Raw genomic sequence first — 14,163 nt, 5'->3', positions numbered from 1 at the left:
AAAATATAGTATCGTTGAGTTAGTAACTTGTAAGTCCTGAACCTACTTCGACGCTAACCATATACATTTATTTATATATAGAGTATAGTTATTGCTCAGTAGAATTTAATTATTGTAGGACAGACAGACATACATCCATTTTTGCAGTTTGATTATTGTATATGTATTTGTTAACAATAGAGTTTGTAACGATTTTAATTAGCAGTCGTATGTTAAACAAAATATGCTTTTTATTTTTTTTAACTCAAATTACTTCTTTTTATTTGTCTATGTTTGCTTTAATAAATCCTAGAATTATTAATTTTACTTAAAAAATAATTAACTACATCTTGTTAAAAAATTAATTGTGCTCATAATATATTTAACTGAATATTTAAAATGATTATGATAGTATTATTTGGAGAGTTTAATTGGGTCCTTACAAAAATTTCTAGAACTTTCGTTTGTAGTTGCTTGACACTACCACGCCAACACTAAATCAGAAGTGGTAAAATACATACATACATACATACATAAAATCACGCCTCTTTCCCGGAGGGGTAGGCAGAGACTACCTCTTTCCACTTGCCACGATCTCTGCATACTTCTTTCGCTTCGTCCACATTCATAACTCTCTTCATACAAGCTCGGCGGTTTCGGGTACTTTTGACCTGACCCTTTACCAGGACGTCCTTAATTTGATCAAGATACGTTCGTCTAGGTCTTCCCACTCCGACCTTTCCCTCCACACTCTCCTTGTATATCTGCTTAGTCAACCTGCTTTCATTCATCCTCTCCACATGACCGAACCATCTTAACATACCCTTTTCTATTCCTGTAACTACATCTTCTTTCACATCACAACATTCCCTTATCACGCTGTTCCTTATCCTGTCACTCAATTTCACACCCATCATACTCCTTAACGCTCTCATTTCCACTGCATTTATTCTGCTTTCATGCTTCTTTTGCCATACCCAACTTTCACTCCCATACATTAATGTCGGGACCAACACGCCCCTGTGCACAGCCAGTCGAGCCTTTTTGGATAGTTTCTGACTGCTCATAAAGGCATGCAAAGCTCCATTCACCATGTTCCCCGCGTTCACTCTCCTTTCAATATCACTATCATACTTGCCATCTGATGTAAACTTTGATCCTAGATATACAAACTCTTTCACTTGCTCCACTTTTTCTCCTCCAATCAAAATATTACATGCTGTCATTTCTTTCTCCATTTCAAAAACCAGTGTTTTAGTTTTACTTACGTTCACTTTCATTCCTTTCTCTTTTAAAGCTTCATGCATACAGTTTACCATCTCCTGTAACTCCTCCGCTGATGACGCCAGTATAACCTGATCGTCGGCATAGAGCAGACATTTGACGAGTAACTCATTCATCCTTAATCCACTTTTAGACTCTTTCAAATCTGTCAAACAGCTATCCATAAATAGGTTGAACAGCCACGGTGACGCAACACATCCTTGCCTAACGCCTTTCTCAATCTTAAACCACTCAGTGTGCGCTCCGTTTATCCTGACACAAGCACTCGAATCCTCATATAAGGATTTCAGTGCTCGTATTAAGAGACTGCTCACCCCATGCATAGAAAGTGCTGACCACAATTCATTCCTCTCAACTCTGTCATAGGCCTTTTCCAGATCTACGAATGTGCAATAGACTTTTTGACTCTTGGCCAAAAACTTTTCGGCTATGCACCGCAAGGAAAAGACCTGATCAGTACATCCCATTCCCTTTCGAAATCCCGCTTGAGCATCCCATATTTTGTCATCAGTTTCATTCCTGACTCTATTAATCAATACCTTAGCATACAATTTGCCGACGACGCTAAGCAGGCTTATACCACGATAATTTTTGCAGTCCAGCTGTGACCCTTTTCCTTTGTAAAGTGGCACGATAACAGCCTTACACCAATCTTTTGGTACTCGGCCGCTTCTCCAACACAAATTGAAAAGGCAGTACAACTGACTAGCTACTACGCCTTTTCCTGCTTTAAGCATCTCGACCGACACTCTATCACACCCAGCAGCCTTTCCCGCTTTCATACTCTTAAGTGCTTCCACAATTTCGAACATTTCAATTTCGCCTTCCATCTCATTCTCTTTTTCTTCGCTATAGCAGAAATCTTTCTTATTTCCTTCCTTTTTTTCAAATAAACTTTCAAAATAGTCCTTCCATATCTTTAGTACACATTCTTCTCCTTTCACAACGCTACCATCCTGGCATCTGATCCTAGTCAGCTCTCTGGTTATAGTATTTCCTCGGGCTGACCTTACGGATTTCCAGAATACTTTCAGATTTGACTGAAAGTCTTCTGATAGCCTTTTATCAAAATCCTCTTTATACTCTTCTTTCTTTCTAATCACAGCTTTCTTAACCAAATCTTTCATTTTCTTATATTCCTTACGTGCTTCATTCACATCTTCATCTATAACCTCTTGCATTCTTAAGTTAGCTTTTGCTGCTAACAAATCCAGCCATGCTTTCTTCTTTAATCGCACAAGTTCTTGCACATCTTTACTCATCCACGCATTTTTGTGATTTTTTCCTTTCCTTCTTCTACTTACACCACACACTTCAACAGCTACTTTCACAATTCTTTCTTTAAATTCCTTCCATCCATCTTCAATATCGCTCATTTCCTCTAAATCTTCAAATTCATCCTTCAGTCTATTAATATACTTCTTACCTACATCCATATCTTGCAAATTTTCTACTTTTACTCTTTCCAAAGCGCTGGTTTGCTCCCTTACCCTGTGCCGCCAGCGATTGAAGATACCCCTTATCCGGGATATCACCAGTAAATGGTCCGAGTCAATGCCAGCACCGCGATATGCACGGGTATCCAGCACTTTGTTCTTCAATCTTTCATCTACAATCACAAAGTCTATCATACTTTTTAAAATACCTTCCACTCTTGTGTAGGTGTGGATCTCTTTATGTTGAAACATTGAGTTCGACACAAAAAGATCCCACTCTAGACAAATTTCTAATACACTTCTTCCATTATCATTCACCTTTTCGTCACCAAACGCACCAAGCACCTTTTCATATCCATCACGCTTTACACCCACCCATCCATTAAAATCACCTAACATAATAATCTTCTCATTTGGCTTGGTAACTTTCAATACTTCTCTTACACTATTCCAGAACTCCTCGTTTTCGCTTTTTGCTGATGTTGTACCCCTCGAACCCACATCCCAAGGTGCATAAACACCTAGAACGAAGATCCGAGTGATTCCAACTTTCAGCCTAATCCATAGAAGACGAGGGCTGACACACTCATACTCATTCACGCACTCAGCCATTCGTGCAGAAAGAATTAGACCGACCCCTTGACAGCCTCGGCTGGTACTGGAAATTCCAGACCAATACGCCGTGTAAGGGCCGTGCTGCGTCGCGTCGCATCCTTTCCGCTTCGTTTCATTCACGCACAACACATCCAAACGTCTTTCATCCATCATCTGGCATACTTCCTCAATCTTATCCTTCATTCCTCCTCTTACATTCATCGTCGCAAAGCGGCTTTCAGCAGACCGCATACCGCTCCCGCCGGGAACGAGACGTGATGGGGTGCGGACACCATCGCCGCCATCTAGGTGCTCTTTCAAAAGATTTGCATCCATGCGATTCCCACGAGACGCTAGGGAAAAATTTTGTCCGCCCCAGCAGAGCCCCGCATGCCAGGGTAAGGCTAGCCATTACCTGGGGGTCGCCCAACCCCATGGCGGAAGTGGCACGCTCGAGACTAGGCTCGCCCCTAGCCATGCATCCATCGGCGCGGCAGACCTTAGATTGGCAGGGATTTACATTAAAGAGGAATCCCAAGTCTATCCCTTAGTCGGCTCTTACGACATCCGTGGGAAAGAGATGGAGTGGTCCTATTCTTTTGTAATGGTGCCGGGAACCACACGGCACAGTGGTAAAATATTTTACGTGAATCGTGATAAAAAGTTCATTAAAGTTAAAATCTACACATTTGTAGCTACAAACGAAATCTGGGAACTGCTAAGTAAAGACCCGTTATTACCCGACAACGGCGAAACAAAAAGGAAGCTTATGATTTTTGTAACTTTGAATACACTAGAAAATGTCTTCTGTTTATAGTAACTGGCGAATCAAATCCCAATGAAATATGAATTGTAATTTGTAAATTATTTTAATTAAGATATAAAACGTAATAAATGATAGACCAATTCATTAGATCCTTTCTTCTGATGTAGAGGAACCCGTGTGGGAGTAGCTGACTCCGGACTCCATGCAGGAGGACAGCTGGTCTGACAGCTCGTCGACGTCCTGCAGGCCCATTATGTGGGTCAGCAGGTAGCTGAATGTGATTTCCTGCAATATTGGAACAAGTTTAACAACTTTTCAAAAGTGATCAAGCGAACGTCGTTGAGGGAAATCGTAGTGACAAAAGCACATTCAGGTAACATTGATCCCAAATTGTCAGCTTTCCCTATAGAAACCGCAGTACTATGATAAGGACTTATTAGGAATGCCACGTTGTACTATAAACTCTTATGAAAGTTGTATGGGAATTATGTGTCATCTTCTTGCGTGGCACGGAATAACGAATTGTCTGTGCAACTGTCAAATAAAATGAAAGATAAAAACGTTGCGGTGTCACAATTACAAATCAGACGTTCACCAGTACTTACTATTAGTAGTATTATTCCTAATTCTAAGTTTCTCTGAGGTCAGGTTAAAGAGGTCTCACCACATCTATTGTGTGGATTATTTGGTCATAGGTAGACCTAAAGTCCTCCCCAGAGAGTGCAGCTAGAAAAGCCAGGATGACGACCTAGCAAAATATCCCCACGCATCTAAACAAAAATAGTAAAAGCGCAACTGCGTATGCAATGCACGAAGTTTTCATATTCACAGTAAGAGCTTAACTGCGTACGCATAAATTCTTTGTGTTTGGACCCAACCTTAGGTAGAAATGAGAAATCCTCTTCGCTCATGGCCGCTCGGTCGTCGAAATTCTGCCCGCTCAGTATCGACAGCAGATACCACGACAGTTCCTGAGAAAACTTCTCACCTGTTAACATCAAAATTCAGATTATTGGTAAGCTTTTAACATTAGTAGCTTGACTATACGAGAATTTTCTAATTAAATGACGTAAAGGTTATCCTTTATTGCATGCTTTTGTTTATATGCTGTTGCGGGTAGAACATAATTTCCTTAGTGACAAATATTTTCTAAAAAAACTGATGCTACATACCTAATTAAAATAATGCGATAAGTTATTAGTGTTTCTTGTGAGTGATTCGTTCTATACTCTACTGAGCGAGAAACGCATTGCTATATCTTTTGAGCATATCTACGTAGACGATTTTTTCCTTGTGGTAGGTGGCGATGTACGAAACGGGGCCAATGCCAACAGCGCCTGGCTGATGTCGATTGCTGATAGTTCAGATAAAGTTTGACAAACCATAATAGCGCCTTTATTTTTTAACGGGATAAACAGATTACCTTAACAGCCCATAAGTCTGCTGTACTAAGACCTCCCTAGAAATGGGGGGTTTTTACCCATAATCACCTGACTGGGCAGGCAGGTTTGTGACCGCAGTATCAATTGATTCTGGACTATGTTGTTCTATCCGCGTGGGAGGCCTAGCTGCCCTCCTCCCGCTTAATCCCTAAATCGCCTCTTACGATACCCACGGAAAGGTATAGGGTGGTGCTATTCTAATTCTGCCGGCACCACAGCATAAACAGATTAGAGCTCACAACATACATAAATACGGATTTTTGTATTATCTGTTAGAGCCACTAGTCACGTTTGGCATTGTAATTCAGATACAGGTAGGTAACAGGTTGCACGAAAGGAAATAACCAAGTACCTAACCATTATTTTTGAGCATCTTCAAGAAGTCGTCCCGGCGCATGACGTAGTTCTCCTTGCGGTAAGTGGCGAAGTGACGGAACGCGGCCATCACTTTGTTATAGCTGATCTCGAAGGCCGGCCGGTGGTTCAGGTACAGTTTGACGAACTCCTCAAAATCCAACTCGGTGCATGCTTGTTTCAAATATGTCTTGAATTTCGCTTCGACTAAGAGATTTTCCACCTGATGGAATGCTCAGAACGATGAGAGTTCTGTGTTATTTTATGTGGTTAACTGTTAATAGTTTTTAATCATAATTTGTGCGTGGTGAATAATTGAGTTGAAGTTTATGAGATGGGTACAGGCGGACAGACAGTATAAGGTTAGCAATAAATAAAACTACTCCTACAAATTTATCTTCCGCCAGGCTTTATGTGTACCTAGTCTCTGTCGGAGTCAAGTCGGATCTTGTATTTAAGCGCCAATTCGTAGAAAGATATCCTTCGTCGTTTTAATTATTGTTTATCACCTCATACTCCGAGGGGAAGAAGCCCAACGCCCTCATCAGGTCAGGCAGTGAGTCAATCGGGATATAGTCCTTCACCCGTCTCATTGCCGGGGAAAACGTCCCCTGGCAGACTATCTGGATGTAGTAGAAGAGGTCCCGAATCTCCTGGAACAGCCACCCTGGCCGACCGTTCTCGACCAAGCAGTAATATGGGTCTAGGTCACCGCCGCCAAGCTTTGTGGTTGATTCTACGGATCTGGGGAAATAAAATACTGTCTTCAGAAAGTGAGAGTTTGACGGAAGAAAATATGATTTAGACAGAATTGGCTTTATGTCCATAAAGCCTCACCTTTGCTATCTGTGATAAAAGACACCATATTATATCTTTTTAAAACTACCGTTTGACGGACTTAAATTAAGAAAGAAAAATCTTTATTTGGCGCTTTATGCTTTTTACTTTATGGATGCCGATAATTTTGAGTTTGAGTTTTGCATTGATTTTTAGGTTACACTAGGTATTTCCTGCAACTTTGTCCGCTAAAATGTTGTCTGTTAACTAATCCACATTCATACACAACACCGTAAAAGAACATTCATTGGTACCTGTAATTAGCTGACCATTGACACATTGTGCTGTCTCTACTTCCTATGGTGAATAAGGTACCACTGTCTTCTCGAAAACACATTTCAATTACCTAGAAAAGTTTTTAAGGTAAGCTTTTATCAGAATCCTTTGGTCGTCTTATAACTAGATGTCAATATACCACTAAGAGCCTATGTCTACCAGTCTATCTACAAAGCCTTAGCTTAAAGATTTAATGACGTTTATAGTAAACCGTAGCCATAAGGCGAAAGTTGCGAATGCGCGCCACTGGGGATATCAAGACTAGCAACCAATAGAAAGCTCACTACACTGTCTCTTATATGGCGCCCAACGTGGAACCCCAAAAAAAACTTACCTTTACTGGATGTCCGAGCAGTCCCACATGCTTCCAAGGGTTGCCATCTAGCGGCATCTTCTGCAGACCAATGACGTTCTTAGTAGCAAAGATCAAGTACTGCAGATTGGTTTCTGCTTGTGTATTCTCGTCTTTCTCCACCCTCGATATGAGCTGTAACCGTCTCACAGGACTGTCGTAGCGTGGTCCTAAGACAGTGGCCATCGTCATCGTCGTATTCGCGTTCAGGACCTTGTACTTGTACTGGAATTTGAGGTCACGATTAATTATTTTCTAATTTTGTGAATCACTCAATAGTTTCTTGGATTGTATGAGTTCGATTATTAGAGTCGTAGGCAAGAGATGCCGAATTCGAATCAATAACTTGGAAATTATTTATATCCATAGGTTTAATTCTCATCGATGCTTTCATGACAAGAAGCATTCTGAGAAGAGAGGAATCATGAACAACCAGGCATCCGGTAATCATTATCCAATATGATCACTTTGTAAAATGCAAAAGGGGACGCAACCAGGGCAAAAGTCAGACGAATGAGAGTCTTCTCTTTCCTGATCCTACATTAAAATTCGTTTCTGCTTAGAATTAGTTATCACTTTGTTGATCCTACTTATATTAAAAACTTACCTCATCATTGGCAACAAGCATCAGTTGCAAATCCGTGCGACAAATCTCTGGGTCCAAATCCGGCGGGTTCGGCCACGGGATCGCCCCCAGAGGCACAGCGGTCTGATCCATTCTGTCCAAACTGTATATCTCCAAATACTCGTCACTACTTTTAGCAATATCATATTCCACCATAATTCTATCAGCGCCCAAAGATATGAGCTTATACTCATCGCCCTCGTTCTTGAACGGCAAGAAGTTTATGGTGTTCACGTTTTTGTAATGAGCTCGATGTTTCCCAACGAAATACCAGCGGTAACTGTCGCAATCGTATTTGTAAACGCAAACAGTTTTACCTTCGTCCTGAAAAACAAACACTGTTAATGGTGTCTAACTTATGCATTTGCAATTCTTGGCTCATCTATTTGCAGTTCGTAATCTTCTTCATGTGGCATGCATGAAATGAGATCAAGCACAAAAGGTATAAGATAACCTTCCGAGTGGATTTGTGAATAACAGAAGGCTTGCTCTTTGAAAAGGATAGCTAATTATTGTTTGACTTCAAAAAGTGACAACATGGTGTATCCAACATTGAGAGAAAAAATTAAAACTTTACAAGGATTCTACGAGTATTTAGAGCTACTTTTATCACAAAACTATTTTCTTACAGCTAGGGCCATAGTCAACGAGTCGCAGCTGTAAGTGATCTGCTGAATGGCATACTTTGTGTCCCGGAAAGGAGTTTTAGTGAGGATGTTTAAAGTTGTGGGGTCCAGGAAGATCAGCTCACCAGTGTTCAAGCCGCAAGCAAGGTGGAGGCCTGAAAAATATGGATTGAAATATACTCGTTGACAGATATCGTATCCTTCTCTTGTTAGTGACAGTCGAATCTGTCTGTCAACTCTGTCAGCATCATTCATGAATTTCCACGTGGTCAGAATGCACCATTCCAAAGGGGTTGCAGCGGGGGCACACTCCAGAAGAAGAAAAGATACATATGATTTGTAGACACTTTCTTGTAAAGTTATATTTGCCGTTTGGATATTTGATACAGGCAGTGCCGTGTGGTTCCCGGCGTTCCCATTTTTAGGCGATGGGCTAGCAACCTGTCGCTTTTTGAATCTCAATTCTATCATTAAGCCAAATGAACTGAACGTGGCCATTCAGTCTTTTCAAGACTGTTGGCTCTGTCTACCCCGCAAGGGATATAGACGTGACCATATGTATGTATGTTTATTTGATACAACACCTGTAGGCGAGAACTTGAGACAAGTGACACTAATCTCCGGCACGGTGATCTCGTAGTTCCCATTGATGGAGTCATCTTTCGGAGGGATCACAATCTTGTAGAACTCCCGCAGGTTCAGCCGCGCGAATACCGCGTGTTGTACGAAGTTCAACAGCTCCACGTTGCCGTCGTGGTATCCTAGCGAGACGAATGGCCTTGGGATTAAGATAAACTTCATTAGTATATAGTGTAGTGTAGTGGTGGCCAAAGAAATTGAGGAAGATCTACTTTTATTCTATCCATCAATCACGTCGGAGTCACCAATGAAGAAATTGCTTGGCATTTCTTCAATCAAGTTGCATCATATAAAATGGAGTATAGTTTTCTCTGGAAAAAGAGGTCAGGTCAAGAGTAACCGAAACCGCCGATCTTGCATGAAGAGAGCTATGAATGTGGATGAAGCGAAAGAAGTGAAAATGACGTGATTTTATGTATGTATGTTTCTCTCTCTTTTATCTTTCATTGCTGTTATGCTTCTATTCTGGGCCTGTCTTTCCAACATCCCTCTCTCAACTTTATCTGGTTTTCGGCATTCGCATTTATAGCTACATACATACATAAAATCACGCCTCTTTCCCGTAGGGGTAGGCAGAGACTACCTCTTTCCACTTGCCACGATCTCTGCATACTTCTTTCGCTTCATCCACATTCATAACTCTCTTTATGCAAGCTCGGCGGTTTCGGGTACTTTATAGGGTTCGCTTATATCTTCACCGCCGACGTCAAGTCGTAGTATTCTTCACTATCTGTTCCAGGTGAATATATTTTATATCTTACTTTTCAGGGTGGACCGAGAGAGCCAAAGCGTATGCCGGTTTGTTATCTAATACAGTATGCAATTTCTCTACAAGAAAATCCGCAAATGCGACTCCTTCATTCTTTGTACCTAGAAGGAAATTTCGTATGATTAAGTTCAGATCTAATCAGAAATCAAAAACAATATTTTCTTCTTCCTGACATAATGTTACATCCTCACCTCTCTAAAAGTCTCCGGTGCCCTTTTTGACCATGATGCTGGATTGGTTATGGCAGGTTTTTGGACAAAGGTTTCAGGCGCGCCCTTCCCTAGCGGATAGAAGTGAAGGCTAACGGGTCACCCCGCTGGCCGCTCCGTGGACAGTGGCCGAGCCGAAGCCGCCGTGGAAGCGGCCGCCGCGCCGGTAATGTGAGTAGGGCATAGCACCGGGTAATTTAGTTAGTCGTAGTATTAAAAAGGTTTTTGAACAAAGCAACTCCATTCTGAACTCGCCACTTTTGTTGAGGAACCTTACCATATTGGATCATGGTAACGCTGCACAAGCTTTTTCCATTAGTCGTATTTTACAACATCCATGAGAAAGAGATGTAGTGGTCCTATTCTATAAAATTGTCGAGAACTACACGGCACAATATTCAAAATATATACTAACAGACTATGAAGTCTCTGATGACGACAGGTTTCCCTCCAGTAGTGGCGTCTGCAGGCAACTTCTGTTTGAGCAGCTTCTGTTTCACCAACCCTGTCTCCAGGTCCTTCTCCATCACCACTTTATCCCAGCATGGACATAGTTTGCCACCTGCAAGTTTGTGTCTTGAGAAACTTTGACATCATCATTGGGTCATTTAGTCTGCTTGTATTATTTATAGGTACAGGAATGTAAGCTGAATCTAAATTATATATTTTCGTGTGTCGTAGGTACGTATCATGCAAGATGACGTTAACATAATTATATAGAATCTTTAATTTTCAAGAAACTGTCTGTTCCCAATTTTCAAATTTTTTTTACTTCTTACTTTTAAACAAAAGTATAATGTTCACATAATAGTTAATTCTTTGCACCAATAGGAACCCTCGAAAGAGTCAGTCTTGTATCGAAAGTTTCTTAACAAATTGCTACTAACACTTAGGATCAAAGATCCTGTAGCTCCTCGGCGAGATGTTGAAGCTGAGGTTTTTGACGCAATCAGGCTGAAAGCCGTGCACCCAGTACAGCAGCTTCAGCTGCTGGTCGTAGAAGTGGATCTCCCCGCCATTGTTACCAGTCGCTATAAGTCTGAAATTGTACTGGAATTTCCAAGGTCCAACGATTTCACTTTTTTGTCGCTGAGTTTTAGTGTGAATTAATGACTGGGTTGGATTATGAATTGGGTTATCACCACATGTTTCTCATTGTGGACTAGAAGTTAATGTAGGTAGAGAGCTAGTAGAAGTTCTTATCAATTAGAATTTGATACATATTATTTTATGGATCTTTTCGAATATTTACTAAGTATGTGTTTGTTATTCTCGAGTAAATTCATTGTAGGCATATGGATGTAGGCATAAGATGTTTGCCTGAAAATGTCGCTGAAACATATCCTCTAAAAGTAGATTAGATTTGTCTAAAAATACTACTGAAACAATAATTTAAAAAACTTACCCATCGATGCTTTTGATAACGTTAATCCTCTAAAAGTAGATTAGATTTGTCTAAAAATACTACTGAAACAATAATTTAAAAAACTTACCCATCGATGCTTTTGATAACGTTAATCCTGCACTTCTCCAATTTGAACAACTTCACGAATTTCAAATTATCATGGCTGGACGGCTGCGACTGCTCTTGAAACTCTATGCTGTACCCATAGATGAGGACGTACCCCCTGCTGGTCGCTACCAATATTTGCGAAGTATCCTTCACGAAGGTGAAGCAGGTGAGCTTCCCGGCCTCCGAGCTGGGAGGTCGGTCTACTTTCCGTATTTTCAATTGGTAATAATCAGTCTCTTTGAGAACACCTCTTTCGATAACAAACACTTTCTGTAACGAAGATACGAGTATAATTATATGAAAGAAATTCACGTTACTACAGCTGTTATCGTTCGGAGTTTTTACCGGAATCCCAAGATAAGACCCATGTCGCCATTCCATACCAAAATTAATTAAATATCGACTAGTGGATGTTCGATAAATTGGATATGAGGCGATGTCAGTTTGCGAGGGACATCAACGATACCATAGGAATGTATGTATACAGATGAGACTTACGCCGGAAACCCCAATCCATATATCATTTTTAGTCAATAACAGAAATTGTTCACTTAGTTGCGGGTTAAAATCCATGGTGATCACCGCTTCTCGAGGCAAATCTATTTCTGCTTTCGCTGAAAAATAAAAAAATACATAAAAAAGGAAAAAATTCCTATCCATTTACATCGGGCTTTTTTTGTAGTTGCGTGCATTTCCCAAGGGAAACGCGAAGACCGAGATTCATTGGCTTCGCTACCGATAAAAAGCCCGATATTAAAAAAAACTGCTCTAAAAACAAACACAAACTCTTTTCGCCTCAGTATTAATGTACCTAGTTACCGTCTTTTCTTACAATACTGAAAAAATCTAGAAGTAAAGAGATGGCAGAACAGACCATGAGGTTCATCGAGTCCAAACGACCAGATCCACCAGTACAAACACGCCTTGTCCTTATATCCTAAGGTCAGCAAATACTTGGCATCGGCGCTCAAAGCCACTTTGCTCAGCTTGGTGTTTCCATGTGGGCTGAACAGGGTTTTCTGCGGGAAGTAGTCGGTGCTGTCCCAGATGATGATGATGTTGCCAGGGCCGCTGTCAGCCGTCACCAGCCATCGGCCCGGGCCGTCAACTGCGATGCACGTTACCATGTGTCTCTGGAATGTTTAGGTTATTGCTTCGATTCAATGTCATAATTTCATTAAGGCTGGTGGCAGGGTTAATGATTGCCAACTTCTATAAGCAGATTACACCAAAAAAATAATATCATCATACCCCTGGCGTTTACTAAGTTACCAGAGCTTCTATCCTGGAGAGCAGCTCGGGGTCCAGCTATGACCCTGTGAGCCATGACCTGTCTAGTATACATCATTATGAGTACAAAACTTAGAGGTCTTCACGATCGTCACTCAAATACAAAACGTAGTGGAGCTAGTAAACCGTCAGCCTTATGAGAGCCTTATTAGACTTAGGAAATCAATACATTTTATGGTTCTTAAAAACGCCAATTCCCTTGAAAATAAATGAATAACTACATGTCCCTGCAGTATCCGCATCTGGTTGGTGGTCCAGTTGTACAAAACCCCGCAATTGTTGGCAGCGTAGAACAGGATCGTGCTGCCTTTGTTGTTCAGATTGATCACGTCCACCTTAGAGTTGTACCCGTGGATCCAGCGAATGTTCTGGAATATATTGTAGAAGTAGCAGCTGCTGTTGATGACAGACAAACTTATTTTGCCAACAGTACCTATTTGTGGACGTTTGTACGTATATTGTAAGCAGATTTGTTTCTTTTATAACTATGTACTATTTTCTTGTAACTGTGTAAATTTCTATGCAATAGATATTACAAACAAACAAACAGATTGCAGCGCGATCAAAAACCCTTTTTAATTGTTTTTTATAAACACTATATATGTGTGACAATAGATAGAATGCCGAATGAGAACTACCCGAATGAATCCGGGACGAAAAAAAAAATATTAATAGTACGAGTTGAGATTAGGACAAAATGCTATAGATATACCATATATAATATATACTTACAAAGGGAGAAGGTTTGTGATGGTACACAGTGTTTTCTGCATTTTTCCTGATCTGCGACAGAGACAGACTGAGCAGCCGATGTATATCGAGTGGGCTGGTCGCGCTGCCCGTGCGCATGTTGGGCAGCGAGTGGAACTCCGACGTCGGCTTGCGTTGCATTTTACACAAAATACTACTTCAAGGTGTAAAAAGAAAGTGATTGTAATAATTTCGACAATCGATGTCTTTTTGAAGTTGAAAACAAAAAAGTATATACCTACTTCATAAGAGGTTTACCTTAGTTTTTAATAAGATACATAAGGTACCTACACCTACGCGGTACACCGACAACTCTTCCCGTTCTCCGCCTGACTACTTATAAATAACGTGAGTATCATAAAAATATGTCTCAGCCCAGAAAACTGCTGAGAAATGTAAGAACCATCTCAGCAACAGATATT

The 14,163-nt window shown here is 40.8% G+C and overlaps 1 protein-coding gene across 1 annotated transcript; it reads right to left on the bottom strand.

Annotated features, from left to right (window-relative positions):
- Window positions 1–3,949: 3,949 nt before the first annotated feature.
- LOC106141900 (cilia- and flagella-associated protein 251) lies at window positions 3,950–13,844 on the bottom strand. Its single transcript, XM_060954796.1, has 17 exons — window positions 13,724–13,844; window positions 13,213–13,359; window positions 12,576–12,834; window positions 12,200–12,315; window positions 11,682–11,971; window positions 11,076–11,227; window positions 10,604–10,750; window positions 9,972–10,080; window positions 9,156–9,349; window positions 8,575–8,726; window positions 7,928–8,269; window positions 7,303–7,545; window positions 6,947–7,038; window positions 6,365–6,599; window positions 5,859–6,078; window positions 4,938–5,047; window positions 3,950–4,344 (listed from the first exon to the last, which is right to left on the bottom strand). The coding sequence occupies exons 1-17, from the start codon at window positions 13,838–13,840 to the stop codon at window positions 4,204–4,206; spliced, it is 3,066 nt and encodes a 1,021-aa protein (XP_060810779.1). The 5' UTR covers window positions 13,841–13,844; the 3' UTR covers window positions 3,950–4,203.
- Between the last annotated feature and the right edge of the window lie 319 nt (window positions 13,845–14,163).

This window comes from Amyelois transitella, chromosome 5 (assembly GCF_032362555.1).
Source record: "Amyelois transitella isolate CPQ chromosome 5, ilAmyTran1.1, whole genome shotgun sequence".
Taxonomy (NCBI): Eukaryota; Metazoa; Arthropoda; class Insecta; order Lepidoptera; family Pyralidae; genus Amyelois; species Amyelois transitella.
The sequence above is the reverse complement of the archived record's forward strand: the minus strand, read 5'-3'. Positions and strand labels throughout refer to the sequence as shown.